General features: G+C 35.7%; 2 protein-coding genes and 1 long non-coding RNA gene across 3 annotated transcripts; 2 read left to right on the plus strand and 1 right to left on the minus strand.

Annotated features, from left to right (window-relative positions):
- The first annotated feature begins 6371 nt into the window (after positions 1-6371).
- Positions 6372-7342, plus strand: LOC124459241. Its single transcript, XM_047008750.1, has 2 exons — positions 6372-6909; positions 6975-7342. Exons 1-2 carry the CDS (start codon positions 6389-6391, stop codon positions 7060-7062), a joined length of 609 nt encoding a protein of 202 aa, XP_046864706.1. The 5' UTR covers positions 6372-6388; the 3' UTR covers positions 7063-7342.
- A 368-nt stretch (positions 7343-7710) lies between these two features.
- On the minus strand, positions 7711-8302 carry LOC124459240. Its single transcript, XR_006953525.1, has 2 exons — positions 8205-8302; positions 7711-8075 (listed from the first exon to the last, which is right to left on the minus strand). It is a non-coding gene; the product is annotated as an uncharacterized LOC124459240 (long non-coding RNA).
- Positions 8303-9735: 1433 nt separating this feature from the next.
- LOC124459226 lies at positions 9736-14440 on the plus strand. Its single transcript, XM_047008736.1, has 3 exons — positions 9736-9815; positions 13524-13674; positions 14071-14440. The coding sequence occupies exons 2-3, from the start codon at positions 13535-13537 to the stop codon at positions 14375-14377; spliced, it is 447 nt and encodes a 148-aa protein (XP_046864692.1). The 5' UTR covers positions 9736-9815; positions 13524-13534; the 3' UTR covers positions 14378-14440.
- The last annotated feature ends 1230 nt before the right edge of the window (positions 14441-15670 follow it).

A 15670-nucleotide genomic window follows, 5' to 3' on the forward strand; every position in this document is an offset into this window, starting at 1 on the left:
ACGGCGGAGAGTCTCGGTATGAAAGGAAAGACATCTCCGTTAACATCATAAAAATAGGTGGAGAGGAAGAGTCAATCTGCACAAAGAGCTACAAAGTTCAAGTAAGCAGAATCGGAGAATCAAAGAAGTACACAATCACTGCAGTTGGAATACCATGTATCAGCGAGGATGTCAAAGGAATACCAGGAATGCAATCGAAAACGGACTACCAAAGGACAAGGTGAAGCGTGGAAAGCCAAGTCGACTTACTTGTTGGAATCGATCATGCATACATGCACACGGGTAAAACAAAGCAAGTCGAACATGTGGTCGCGAGAGAATCGCCACTCGGCTGGGTTCTGTTCGGATCATCAACGGGACAGTCAAACAATGCAACAACAACTGTATTACACGTGAGGTACCCAGAAGCAGTTGATTTATCAGAATTTTGGACAACCGAAGCCATGGGAGTAACAGTAAAGCCGTGCACCTGTGAAGCTGAAAAATTGAGCCAATCCGAAAGAGAAGAAAAGCAAGTGATTGAACAGTCTGCAAGAAAGGTTGGAAAGCAGTGGATGATTCCATATCCATGGAAGAAAACCCCCCAAGACTTACCAGATAACAGAATCCAGGCATTGAAACGACTAGAGTCAACTGAGCGTCGATTATTGAAAATTCCTACGCAAGCAGCAGCGTACAACAACAAGATGACAGAAATGGAAAACATGGGGTTTTCTCGAAAGTTATCCGAGAAGGAAGTTAAAGAACACAAAGAACCAGTCCATTACATCTCCCACCATGCAGTTCTAAGACCTGACAGTACAAGCACCCCGGTTCGTATCGTTTTCAACTCGTCCGCTACGTTCCGAGGACATAAGCTGAACGATTATTGGCAAAAGGGGCCTGATCTTCTGAACTCTCTATTCGGAGTTATTCTCCGTTTTAGGGAAAAAAGTTGCCCTCACTGCGGATATCTCAAAGATGTACCACCGAGTCCTTATCCCTGTCGAAGACCAGCAGGTACACCGATTCCTATGGAGGAATTTAGAGATTGATAGACCTCCGGACACTTTCGTTATGAACGTACTTACGTTCGGTGACAAACCTGCACCAGCGATGGCCCAAGTTGCCTTGCGGAAAACTGCAGATGAAGGAGCATCAGAGAACCGAGAGCAGCAAAAGTTATAAAGGACAATTCTTACATGGACGATATTCTGGATTCAGTTGCTACAAATGAAGAAGCAATCGGGTTGACTAAAGCAATCGACAGCATCTTTGATAATGGCGGGTTTCATGTGAAGGGATGGCAATCAAACGGAGAGTTGAACAGGAAAGACGAGCAAGAAGATGGTAATGAAGTTGATGTTCCTCATGGAAAACAAGAGTCAAAAGTGCTCGGCCTGGCCTGGAACAAGAAAGAGGATGTGCTTAAGTATAAAGTAAAAGTGAAAATATGCCACACCCAACAGCCAAAGTTCACAAAGAGGAAGATCCTAAGCCAAGTCGCTAGAATATATGACCCAATAGGCTTTGCAGCATCTTACCTTATAAGGGCAAAGATTGGTTTGCAGGAACTGTGGCAGCAAGGACTCGACTGGGACCTTTGACAATACAAATCTTGAGTCAATGACTGCTTTTCCATGTATCTCTGCAACATAGCCATCTATATATGACCTGATGACCTAAACATTTGTATTATTGTATTGAAATTTTAAAGTGTTGTATCAAAAGGGGTGATGATCGAGTCCTCACAGGATTCTTATTCATCATTGATTATTGCTTGCAATGAGTCACGTGAGAGTGCGCGCGATCCACAAGCAAGCACAGCCCTCGCACATTCAGCTGAGTTGTTGCTCAAACCCAATTCGGGTACAGCTGATTTGAATACAGGTAAACTGCTAACTATAAATATTGATGCTCTGGCATTGCTTGGTCATGCTACCCATCAATTGTCTATGCATCGGAGACAAGCTGTAAAACCTTGTTTAAATAAGGAATTAGCATCTATTTGCTCACCACAGGGACCAGTCACTGAGTTTCTATTTGGGCTCAAAGCATCCAATAACAACATCAAAGCATCCAATAAGATTGGAAAAGTGATGGCCTCATCACGGTCTTCAGGACAGCCTTTTAAAAGCAAAGAGTCTTGGAAACATCCATCCCCAAATGACTAAAGTTCTTTTTTGGGGGAAAGACGTGGGATGCAGGACCGTTCCCCATGGAGCAGGTAAGGCTATGGAGTCCAATTCAAGAAACAATGGAAAAAGACAAAAGCTTGAGTACACATGATATTGATCTATTTACCTCAAGGCTCAACTTTTGTGGTTTTTAAACCAGATACGAAAGCTTATGCCAATGAATTCGATATATCGTAGTCAAAGTATTAATTTTATGCATTTCCACGTTTTAGTATCTTTCCAAAAGTTTATAACAAATTCAAAAGACAAGGCAACAGGACTGCTTGTGATTCCGAACTGGCCGACTCAGTCTTGGCTGCCCAAAGTGATGAGAATGTTACTCCAGGAGCCAATTCAGCTGCCACTGGCAAAGCGTTTTTTGACTCAACCCTGCCAACCAAGCTTGGTTCATCCACTATAACCAAAGCTGGTTCTACTTCTATGTCTATTCTCGGGATGATTCTCCATGACCGCGGACTTTCAGGCCTGCCTGCAAAATTGGTCCTGCAGTCTTGAAGAGAAAGTACACAAAAACAATACGACCCGTATATCAAACGATGGCACCTATACTCTGGTGAAAAGCAAGTTCATACAATTTCGGCAACTCAAGAAAATGGAGTGAATTTTTTGTCAGGATTGTTCCAGACTGGTATTGGTTATAGTGTCCTTAATACGGTAAGAAGTGCGCTGTTGCCTAAATCGTCCTCCCTGAACTAAACCATACATATTACATATTTTAAAATGTAATCACTTAATCAACTTTCTTTTTTAAAATGGTTCTTCGGAATCCAAATTCGGAATCATTTTTTGAAGAAAGTTGCGGTTGGAAGTTGCAAGGAAATTGAGAATCGAAGGAAAAAATGTGAGTAGTAATGGATAATGTGTGCTTTTTTCAATAAATGCACGAATCATCCGTAAGTGTTCCTATTCTCTTTCTCTTTTTAAGAACTTCAAAAAGAGCGGAAACTACAAACCAGATGAAATGGTGAATACCGCCATATGAAACCGCTAACTTGCGGGCTCATACTGAGGTAACCGTTATGACAGTGATATTAGTAAACCCGTGATTTGGGTATTCCCGTACTTAAATCACTAGGGGTTTTGTGATTTAAGTATGGAGATATTACTCAGTTTTACTCAATGTTGTATGACGTGTAAAAAAAGTCTATTGTTGTTCCCTCAAGATCAAGGGAATCCACTGTAGGTAAACCTCTGAAACCAACGTAGTAACGGAACAAGCATAGGAAACCTTTATCATTAGTGATTTGTGAACGTTGGGTGGTCGGGTAGGGATACTTAAAGCACGGGAGCTATATTTGCTGGTGACGGTTAAACCTTCATGATTTAAGTACTGGGATACGCAAAACATGGGGATACTCATATCACTTTGACACAGTGATTGAGACATTTAACTAAAATACATCTGGAGCGATAACTTCTATAGTTTTGTCCCATGACTGGCTGAAGTCAAAAATACATCTAAATTTTGTCAAGCTCCCCCCTGAAGTAATGTGTGTTTTTTTCGGCGGCTGATGTTAGCTTTGCTTCTTGGCAGTGGAAAAACGTTGAAAAAATTGAAAAAAATTGATTTATTGTTGTTTTTTACACATTTGTGCTTTGAACTTGCACACATGCAAGTTCTTTGAACATGCCACAGCATGTGCTTTGAACATGCCACAGCAAGATATTTTTGAGGAGAAACATAATCATCAACAATGAAGGATGATCGATCGACAAATTAATACAACTCTACAAGACGGAACTGAATGTTAAATCATGACACACAATTTTTCCTCGTTTGCTGCCTGATGCGTGGCAAAACACTATTCTTGACATGACTCGACCCATTCCCCCAAGCGACCTATATACTGTTGAAATCTCGATTTGTGTCTGTGTGTTAACAATTCCGGGGGATTTTTACGGAATGAGGGGGAGCGCACAATCACAATAAAGTAGAACCTTTCGGAACTTCTGTAAGTTTCTGTTTGATTTTAAACGTCTGGAATCTGAATCGATATGAGGCATAAACAACGTAATACAGTAAGGCACTAAATTTGAGTGATCACTCATAACATTTAAGAAATAAAAGATGTTTACTGTGTTTGCACAGGCTTATGCAAACCGAGGATATCCCTGGGAAAACTCAAAAGCAGATCTGTGCAAGCCCGAGACCGAAGATCATGGGGACGCGGAGCTGGGGGAAATTTAGGTCCCGGATGAATGTAAACAAATATGCTTTTGCCAACTGCTTTCGTGTTTCGACATAGGCGGCCCATATTTCATGATTCATGTGCAATGCTTATCACGCGCGCTATCTCGCGTGACTTGCACGTATATATGGTCTTAAAGGTCTTATTTTTTGACAAGGTTTGCAACTTTCAACATAGGTGGCCCAAAAATCACTTTCAAATAGTTTAAAAAAGCGATAACTCTCCCCATTCCATCGTAACAGACCGTGCACCGCAAACTTTGTATAATTAATTATATATATATATTACATATTTACCAAATGTAGGCAACTATCATCGCAGTTACGAAGACATGCCTTTACATCAAGTAATAGTACGTAAAAAACAAACAAGAATTCCAAATAATAATTATATCACTAAAAATAGGATAATTTTTCTTCACTCAGCTTTGACAAAAGACGACAAAAATCCCCAAAAATATGCGTGAACTTTTTAACTTGTTTGTAAAATTTTTCTGTCTCCATGCTGGATGCCTCATATTGGTGCATACGCCATTATTTTAAAAAAGACTCTCAACTGCAATTGGCTAAAAAATTAAATCACGATCTAAGATTACGATGTATTCTATTTACCGAGCCAAAGATTCGAGCTCGGAATCAAAATTCAAATCGTAAATGAAATTAGTATCCAATTTGGAATCGAACTTAGAATTGATTTTGCCTTAAATATGTCAGATAATCTCGGATTGTTTTGCATATCTCTACTCGACCCTTCTCCCCTTGAGATAACAATTTCACAATACAGTATAATATAAAACAAATTTCGAAGAAGCAAGACTTCTTGAGATAGCAAAGTATGAATTAAAACAAGACGAGAAGTAAACTGTAAATTTTCGACTTTATTTCAAAGTCATCCTCAGACAGAATGATATTTTCAAAAGGATGAATTGAAATTGCCGACCCGACTGGTAGAATGAGTGTATTATAATTTATTAGAAGAGATGTAATTCTTTGCTAGAGTTCTGGGAGGTGGAGGGAGATCATTGAGTTGTGAGAACTGGTTTTGTAGAGTCGCCTGGAATTGAGCGTTTTCGCACTCAGAGAAATGCTGGCCAACTGCACTAGAAGAGAGTCTGGTTGCATGTTCTCTGAGCCGTATAGACAGGCATCTTTGTGTCATGCCGATGTAGGTTTTATCACAGCCAGGGCAAGTTATTTCGTATACAAGATTACTGCGAGAAAGTGAAGGAAGTTTGTCCTTGTTAGAGACAAAATAGGCGAGTTTTTTAGTGTCATAAATAGTAACAAATTTCACCGGTTGAGAAAGATGTCTTTGTATTTTCTTAAAACAGGACTTTAAGAGGAAATCGCCACGCATGCCAAGATAAGGAAAACGAATCCAGATTTTAGGTAGATTATCATCTATAGAAAAGCGGTTGTCAATGGGAATAGAATCATTGTATTTGTATTTTAGTTTTTTAAACAAAAAGTTTTCAACGCTGCTAGAATAATTGTTTCAAGACATGTAAGATTTGATTATTTTAATTTGATTGTTGAAAAGTGTTTTATTGCTACAAATTTTGAAGGCACGGTGGTAAAGAGATTTTACCCATGCAATTTTTCGATGAAAAGGTTCGAAGCTAGAGAAATGTGAGTACTGACCAGTGTGGGTGTCTTTTCGGTAAATTTCACTTCCATCAACCGAAATTTTTACATGTAGAAAATGAATTATGCCATCGTGAAATGTATCAACTGTGAATGTGTTCTTGCATGGAAAAGTACCGATCATATAATTGACTGATCAGCTAACCGGTGTATATGGCGCGCCGATACAGACAAAAATACTTCTTCTAAAGATCAAACTTCTATTTCAAATTTATTACTATGTTTGATATAAAATTATAGTACTTCTGAAAATTATTACTATGTTTGATATAAAATTATAGTACTTCTGAAAAGTTTAATACTTTATTGCTGCCTGCAGTACGCCACATGTTATTTTTTGTAAAACTTCATGTTGTCGAATTTCGATGTAAGTTGTAAGATGGCGGAAGACATTGAAATCCTCGATCGCGAGAACGGTGGAGTTAGTGATTTTATAAATATTCTGGAACATGGGAAAGAGTTGTATCAAGAAATAAAGCGAAGTATGTTTTCGGCTTCCTTTGTGGAGGCTGAACATCTTAATATGCAGACAGAACAATTTGTCACGACAATAGTTATTTCATTTGGCCATCTTCGCAATACTTTACTACAAGATGCAAATATGATTGAAACCATTGCTACTCTAATCAACATGTTTCAATGCCTTGTACGTCGGTTAATGGATCGTTTTGAAACATCTGTATATGATGACCTACAATATAATTGTCCTAACGTTTGCAGCGAAGGTCGAGGCCGTCCCCAGCTATTGATACCAAAAGAGCAATTAGAAGAGAGCAATTTTGTACAGAGGTGGAGAGTGCGTCAGTCGATTTGGAGAATCGATCCTGATAGCCGGATGTTGAGGTGCAGAAAAATAACAAAAAGAAGACTATACAATGTACCAACGCCAAATTCTTTATGGTGAGTAAAATTCTTGCTGGAGCAAGACTTTCAGGAAGCTTATACTTAATTTTGTTTCTTTCTAGGCATCTGGATGGCCAGCATAAACTAATAAGATGGCGAATTGTTATCCATGGTTGTGTAGATGGATACTCTCGTGCAGTTGTCTTTTAAAAGCTTCATGTAACAATAAAGCTTCCACTGTTCTTGATCTATTCCTTGATGCCACAACTAAGTTTCACTATCCACGTAGAATTAGAACAGATTATGGAACAGAAAATATTGCTGTGGCCAGGCATATGCTTAATCGTTATGGTCTGTCTAGCAAACCTGTTCTTACTGGACAATCCGTTCATAATCAGCGCATTGAGCGTCTTTGGCATGATGTTAACACCTATGTTGTTTCAATATATAAGAACATCTTCTATTACATGGAATCTAATGAATTGTTAAATCCAGACAATGAATTTCATTTGTTTGCTTTGCACTATATATTTTTGCCTCGTGTAAACAAGTCATTAAACATCTTTACAATGCAATGGAATAACGATTAAGTTATTCCAGTGCATTGTAAAGATGTTTAATGACTTGTTTACACGAGGCAAAAATATATAGTGCAAAGCTACTCAATGTTATTCAATGTCCAGTGAGCATGGACAATCACCTTTACAAAGTTATTCAATGTCCAGTGAGCATGGACAATCACCTTTACAACTTTGGACCAGAGGATTTTACCAAAATGCAATTTCAGATTACAGCACAGTCCAAGAAATGCTACATGAAAACTTAGTTGACTGTGAATATGGTGTTGTTGGAAACCAATTTAGCGAACATAACAAATCTTAGTTCCTTAACTTTTAACAAGAACAGTGCTAAAACAAGTCGAAATGTTTGAGTATCAAAGCAATGTCAAATTTTATAAAAACCGCATGAGTCAAATAAAGATCTTAGAAGAAGTTCCTCAAACATAGTTCGGTCTTCATGTCCTCTTGGTAGTGCAAGTGACATGGCACAAGTGGAAGAATATGGATACCTAGTTTGCCCATCTTCTTGATTATAAAATGTTATTGTTAAAGAATTTTCAAATCCAGTTGGTGGGATGGACTCTGAACCAGTCGTAAACTGTAACAAATGCTCAAAATGAACAATTATTGATTTTTCTTCAGTCTGGTAGAACATGTCATTGTCTAAAAAATAACACAAATTTTGGTGTAGAATTTCTTCATCAGAAGGTACAGCAATAATGCATCGCTGCAACTGGGCAACTGATGATAATGAAGACTTAAAAACAATTGTGACATAAATAAAATACACACCTTCAATTTTTTTCAAAAAGATTTCCCAACAATATATTGTTTCATCTTCTTTTATTCTGTTATTACTAACTTTTGGACTCCACTCAATTTTGCATATGGTAAATGAATAGAATACAATTTTAAGAGAAGTCATTGACACTAATGGTGATGTTATAGAGCAGTACTATGTGGTAACAGATTATGTCAAACAACTGGATTCACAGTAACCTTCAATGAATTTCTCAGATCCATGATATGTGAAAAAATTAGAAATTGAACAAAGAATTTCTAAATCTTAATTTCTCATATTGATATGGTGTTGACAATACATCTTAATTAAAAAGGAAATAGACATGGACTGTGTGTTTATTCCAATTATAAGGTAAATGAAAGAATCATTTATAACGCATGTTTCTGAATTACCAAACAAAACAAAATTTATCATGAAAATATGTGAGCAACTAGTAATATCTAATCTAAAATCCACTTTAAATGTCAATGACAACCACCATAAAATGATAATCTATTTTCTTTTTCAATAAACAATGTAAACAAAAGGCATTTCAATGAAAAAACTACAATTGTCAAAACACCGAGCGCAACACAAAAAATATAATTGGGAAAACAATAACTCTTTGAAGAAAACTCATAATTAACTCAATATATATTCCAATAAAATTTTAGTGCATAATATGGGTTCATTGTTGTAAAGAAGCACTCTTGTTGTAAGTTATTTCTTGCAAAATCAAGAAAAAAGAAACTGTCAAAATTGTAAAATCTGCAACTGGTACAAGATTTTGAGTTTGACTTCATCCTCAGACATTTCATCATCGACTGCCACGGCTGACTCAGCAAACCATTTGCATAAAGGTACTCCCTAAAACGACCTCAGGGCACAGTCTGCACCTGGGGACCTGGAAGTAAAATAAAGTCCTTGAGCAGGTACTTCAACTTTACTTCAGTTGGTTTTCTTTTTGTATGACTACATGATGAAGATGAAGAGGAGCCATATCGTTTAAAGCCTTTCTTTGGTACGTAGTTAGCTTTTGGATTATATCCATAAGTTAATTCACTTTGACGACTAGATGAAGCAGCACTTATGCTTGGAAATAAATTACCAAGAGCTTCCTCTGTTGATATTTTTGAATCTTCTTTCTTCATATTTTCTTCAACAGAAGGGTTTTCTTTTATGGCTTTAACCGCCACGATTAGTTTGTCTATCATTTTGTCCGCCATCTTACAACTTACATCGAAATTCGACAACATGAAGTTTTGCAAAAAATAACATGTGGCGTACTGCAGGCAGCAATAAAGTATTAAACTTTTCAGAAGTACTATAATTTTAAATATAACATAGTAATAATTTTCAGAAGTACTATAATTTTATATCAAACATAGTAATAAATTTGAAATAGAAGTTTGATCTTTAGAAGAAGTATTTTTGTCTGTATCGGCGCGCCATAGGTGTAGAAGTCTCAACGCTTTCCTAGTCTGACTGTTCCCCGATTGTCTACGCCCAATTGTCTACGCATGCGCTAGTCAGTAAGTCAGTCGTACACATTGCCATTGCTAAGCAATTTTGTGATGAATATATATTTCATTATTTGTTCAGGCTATTTGTATTGAAATCAGGTATGTAATTGCATTTCTTTTCATGTATGTTATGCTAAAACCTTCTTTTGTATTTGTGCTGCGATTAGGGATAAAAAACCTTAAAAAATGATCAAAACATTCGCACAGAAATTCACGAGAATTTGCCTATGAAACAGTCTGTGTTGACCATGTTGGAAGAATCCTTCTACCCTTTCTTGAATCCCTCAGTTTTGACATTTTTGTATTTATATGTAACGAATTTAACGAGGAAGTTTGAAGTATCAAATTGTGCTTTCGGTTTGGTTATAATATGCGACAACAGAAGAAAGGATATGCCTTCCTTGCTTTACTAATTGAAACTTTTTGCCCGTAAGCAACTATTTTTACAGTGAAATATGTAGAATGTAAAATTTATCAATGTAGTTATGTCTAAAGACAAACTCGTTAATTGTTATCGGTACTGAATTTGATAGCGACTTACTTCTCAAACCGAATTGCTTAACGCGCGCGTGCACCACATGGTAAAAATGACGTCCAATTCACAGAAAAATGTTGAAAATTTCACATGGACAAATGGGGGAATTGAACTTTTATCGGACGTCGTAAAGGTGCTATGTATCCGAGTGGCATTACAAATGTACTGACTTGGAAAAAGTTAAAGTTAGGTACGATTAATTAATAGGCGTCGTGCCGTCATCTGTCGTCTTCTGTTGTCGCATATTATAACCAAACCGAAAGCACAATTTGATACTTCAAACTTCCTCGTTAAATTCGTTACATATAAATACAAAAATGTCAAAACTAAGGGATTCAAGAAAGGGTAGAGGGATTCTTAAACTACAACGACACGTATCAAATGGCTTTTTGTATCACCTCCATAGCGGAGTGATTTTGGCTCCGCGGAGCGTAAAGGATTGCAAGCGTCATTAATTATTTTAATTCCAGAAGTGTTTGCGAATTCCCAAATACCTCACAAAAAACTAAACATATTGTAAAAAAATCAAATCATTAGATATAGCCCATAAAATGAACAGTCTGCCGGTATGAATGTTCTTGCTTTGGAAGATTTGAAAGCAAACACAATAGCAATTTCTTTGATTGCATTATGCCTAACTCAAAATACAATAAAGAATTTGCCAAAGTTACTCACAATTTTGAGACGTTTGTGCTTGATATGAAGAAACAGAGTAAACCATTAAATTCACTCAATTTTTTACATGTTCATAATATTTCAGTCTATCACAATACAATGCGCACTTTGTTTGCGAAAGTAAATTGCATTAAAATTCCGTTACCATGACATCATATTAAAAGGGTCTCACAAATATAGGGACATATGTCCCCAGTTTTTACCTGCTAGCCGGGAGAGAGAACAGCAGCAGCGCTCCAATCTGGCATGAGAATCACTAAGCAGTATAATATAATCTGGGTCCTAATTAAACAGACGCATAGACTGGCCGCTAAATGTCACAAAATGATCACGCAACACGAACATACATGAAGTAAAACACGAGCCAGTAGGATGCGACTAAAACATACATTTTTAGTATTATTAAGTAACATACGAAACATAATACATAGTAACATACAGATATTCAGGTAATTTAGTAACATTGAGTACATACGATGATTACTTCATTTTTTTGTCAACAAATGATTTCTCAATACATTGATATTTGCTTTATTTTTCCTTGTATTTGTGTGGACTTTCTTTGATGGATTTAAATGCTGAAAAGGTATTTTACTTTTATACTACATTCATTTGTATGTTTTAATTGAATATGTTATAGATAATTTGTCGATGCGATTTGCCAGTATTTGAGCGCTTTTTGAAACACTTTCACCTAGGAAATACATATTTATGAAAGCGATTAAATAAACAACGTATAAATAATGCTTTCAAAACGTGCTACATGAAATAAATGTACATTATATATATTTGAATTAAATGAGAGTTGCACTGTTACGTATAGTCCTGAGACGGACTGTTTTGTTGTTGTTGACTGATCGCTTCGACAACCTTAGCGGTAGACATCTTTAAGTCGAATGTATAATCGCCATAAATATGTATTTCCTAGGTGAAAGTGCTTCAAAAAGCCAAATACTGGCAAATCGCATCGACAAAATATCTATAACAAATTCAACTAAAACATACAAATGAATGTAGTATGAAAGTAAAATACCTTTCAGCATTTAAATCCATCAAATGGTTGCCCCAAAGTCCACACAAATACAAGGAAAATAAACGCAAATATCAATGTATTGAAGAAATTGTGTTGTTTCTCATTTGTTGACCAGAAAATAGTCGTGATGTCACTGTATGTACCGTATGTTACTGATGTATTGTATGTTACTCGTATGTACTTGTATGTTACGTGATGTATCGATGTTACTGATGTACTGTGATGTACCGCGGTGGTGTTTTAGTCACGATCCGGTAGCTGGGATTCAGCGAAGCGTTAAATCATTTTAGCAAATGGAAAAGATGAAATACTTCACAACAAAAAACTTATTTGAGCAATTTCTCTATGCTCTGACATTCCAAATTCAGAAAACCTTTAAAATGAAAACGAATAATTTAGCCTGATTAAAATGACTTATGACGCTTAAAAAAGTTGTAAGTTGTGCGCTAAAAGTTTTTACTTCTTTCAATGACTCAAAATCATTTCACGCTTCGCTGAATCCCGGTTACTGGGCCCATGTGAACAGCCCCTAACTGTAACAAATATAACAAAGTGTCATTTTTTATTTTTGTCATTTCTCAAAAAATGTTTACACATGTATAACTTGAACTTAAAAAAAGGTTGTTGCAGTTCCCGACGTTGAATTCATCAACTGTGTTGATTACAGTGTTTATATGCTAATAATGAAAGTTAACCATTTCTGATTGGGTGAATTTAGCGTTCATACTTTCCCTCCTCTTATATGTACAGTAGCTACTTGTTACACTGCTCTATTGGTATTTTATAAAACTTCTACTTAATAGTTTTCATTTGTTTATATGGCTTGATTGACCAATTAGGAATGTTGCTCATCATAACAAAGTGTAAAAATCACCTGGCTCGATTTTGCAACATTCATACTCCCCCATGTTTGGATAAGGCCATACAAATACTGAAATGGTTTAATCACTTGAACAAAGTGCATGTCCTAAGCCGGCATTCTTGTTCTATGAAGCTTGTCTTACTGACACTTTTTAAAATACAAGTTGTAGAAATGCTGTCATGTGAAGCTCCTGATGCTGAATGCATCACATCTTTAGCTTGTGTTAGAGAGACAAAAGAAGTTATTTCTTATATTATATTTTATACGTCTACATGTATATAGCAAAAAGATAGGATAAAATCCGAAATACGTCCGAAATTTAAGTTGAATAAAGAAAATGCAATGGAGATTGCCCCATTTCGCTTTATTACAAATCATAATCAGACAGAATGACAGGTAAAATCAGGCTGTTCGATTACGATATGTACAAACGGAGCTGTAAGTGTTAATTTTTGATTGATTATTTGCAAATTACAAGAAAATTAGCGCTGTTTTAATTGAAACAACGAGTTGAAAAGAAGAGTGCGGATACATTGCCTGGCCTACAGGTTTCAGAAAGTAGGTTTTTTTGTGAATAAAATAAAAAATTGTGTAATCATGTTGTGCTAAATGCATGAGCGAAGAGCTTTGTTTTGTTTCGTTTTAAAAAGGAAATCATCACAGGTGTATAAATTGTGTTTTGATGACAAATTTGTCTTTCAGAAGTTCCTGAAATGTTGAGTGAGAACGATATGCCCAAAATATATTCTGGTGATGAGGATTCTGATGAAGATGATTTTGATCCCAATTTCACCAGAGGATTTCTTGACGACTTTTACCGTATTCGCAAAGACGTCACTGAAAAATTAAAACAGTAAGTAAAAATCTACTCAAGACTGGTAAAATAATTTCTAAAAATGTTTACAAAGGTTTCTTCTCCAAGCATAAGATACATTCAGTTATATCTTGTATTTAAATTTAAAAAGACGTGAAGTATAGCTACGTAATTAGGCACAACAAACGTTTTGTGTAAAATATAGAATGAATTCAACCATTTCTCGCACTTATGATTCAAAGCAGTGACTGACGCGTGTTTAACTGTTCTGAAAAACGTTTCTTTATTTAATTTTTTTTTCTTTTAAAAATATGCGACTATGAAATTTTAATTGTTATACAAAGCTAAAATTTAGTAAAAGTCACACAGTTTACCGAAAATAAATGTCTTTTCCCACTTGATGTATGTTCTAAAGAAGGAATTATTGTTTTGTAGATTTTCTTGGATAAATGGATATTGCGGGATAACGTTCAACCCAGAAGCACGTTTATATGTGACTGTAGTAAAGGAGAGAGAAAATCATGAAGATTCTTTGAAGAATGAGATCAACGACAAATTTGGATGGAAAGCGTCTGATTATATTGATTTTCGTTATGCCGATAGCTCATTACCGACGTTTCGGTATTTGTCAAATTTGAAAGTAAAAGAAAATGAAGGTCGTAACCCTTTGAATGCAGTTGATGAAGATAGAGGTTCTTTTGGTACAGTGACAATGTTTTGTAGAAAGAATAGTCAAGACTAGTATTGAGTTGTGCGCATTGCATGACTGACCTAGTTTCAATCAACACGTCATGGAGATCGAAAATGATCAAATCCTTAAAATGTTCCAGCGTCACCTATTGGCAATAATTATTTTTATTTCTCCAAATGACCGTAATGTTTCATTAGGGAGGCACTTTGACTATAAATTTGATAATGAGCGAGTGAACGAGTTATCAATGAGGACAATCTTGAGCAGATATAAACATTGGTCGTCAAAACAAAACAAATATGGAAGCACAATCACTACACACTTGCAGAATAAAACAGGAAAAATTGAAGAATCACCACATTCATACGTCAAGCCGGGAAAGATTCATTTTGAGAATGCAATAATAGTTAAAAGCGATGATATTTTTCTTTGCAATGGTGATTCAGGGGTGCTGGTCTTTTTTTATGACGAAAAAACAAAACAAAATGTTCCTTTAGCATATGGGGTTCTTGAGGAGAGCAGTAAGAAATACGTATGTCTAAATCTAGACACTGCGTTGGAAGCCCTGAACAAAGGAAATTGTGATTGGTACAAGATTTGTGGGCCTCATCAGGCATCATTGTTATCATGTATAAATCCTCAATTATTATAAATTTTGTTGATTTTTTATATGAATATTTCATTATTTTCTTTTTCCTGCAAGTTTTGTTATCATAAGTAAAAGTATAGCTATTGTTGTTGCATTTTAGTATTTAGCTTACTACAGTCGTGTTTTATGTTTAGGAAATATAGTTATAGGGAAATGATAATTTAGGAAAGTAAATAATTTAGGAAAATAATAATAATTGTATGGTTATAGCTATTCTAGCACACAATTACAAAAACAGGAACGAAGATTTACGGTAAAAACTGTGCGCTTAACATCCTAAGCAACAGCTCCGTCACTGACTGTTGTAAACTGTAGTTTTTTTCATTTTTCAGTAACTGTAGTTGTTTTGATTTTGCATTTGAAGATCGTTTATTAAATTTAGCAAATAATTCAAACACACTCGTGAAGATAAGTCTCAATTCTTCAGATTATTTATTCTTTATTCATTGTGTTCTAATTATATTTTCCATCAACATACAAAGAAGCTATTTCCAATATTCAACCCTCTTGTTTTTACTTCGAGTTAAAAATTAAGAGTGATGATAAGGAATCTTTCTTTTTTTTGACGATGTCATTCATTAAGCTTTAATCCTTGTTTTAAGTTTAAAGTTTTTCGATAGCCGTGAACATTATGCATAGAAATGTTTCAGAGAAGTAATAAATATATATTTATAAGCAGGACAGATCTTCGATTT

The sequence above is a fragment of the Xenia sp. Carnegie-2017 genome, unplaced genomic scaffold (genome assembly GCF_021976095.1).
Source record: "Xenia sp. Carnegie-2017 unplaced genomic scaffold, XeniaSp_v1 HiC_scaffold_71, whole genome shotgun sequence".
Lineage (NCBI taxonomy): Eukaryota > Metazoa > Cnidaria > Anthozoa > Malacalcyonacea > Xeniidae > Xenia > Xenia sp. Carnegie-2017.

Bases quoted from the DNA above. Each gene is read 5' to 3' on its own strand.
- LOC124459241 (XM_047008750.1), top strand. From the start codon at position 6,389: ATGGCGGAAGACATTGAAATCCTCGATCGCGAGAACGGTGGAGTTAGT. The intron at 6,910-6,974 runs GTGAGTAAAATT...GTTTCTTTCTAG, and splicing joins CCAACGCCAAATTCTTTATG to GCATCTGGATGGCCAGCATA.
- LOC124459226 (XM_047008736.1), top strand. From the start codon at position 13,535: ATGTTGAGTGAGAACGATATGCCCAAAATATATTCTGGTGATGAGGAT. The intron at 13,675-14,070 runs GTAAGTAAAAAT...ATTGTTTTGTAG, and splicing joins GTCACTGAAAAATTAAAACA to ATTTTCTTGGATAAATGGAT.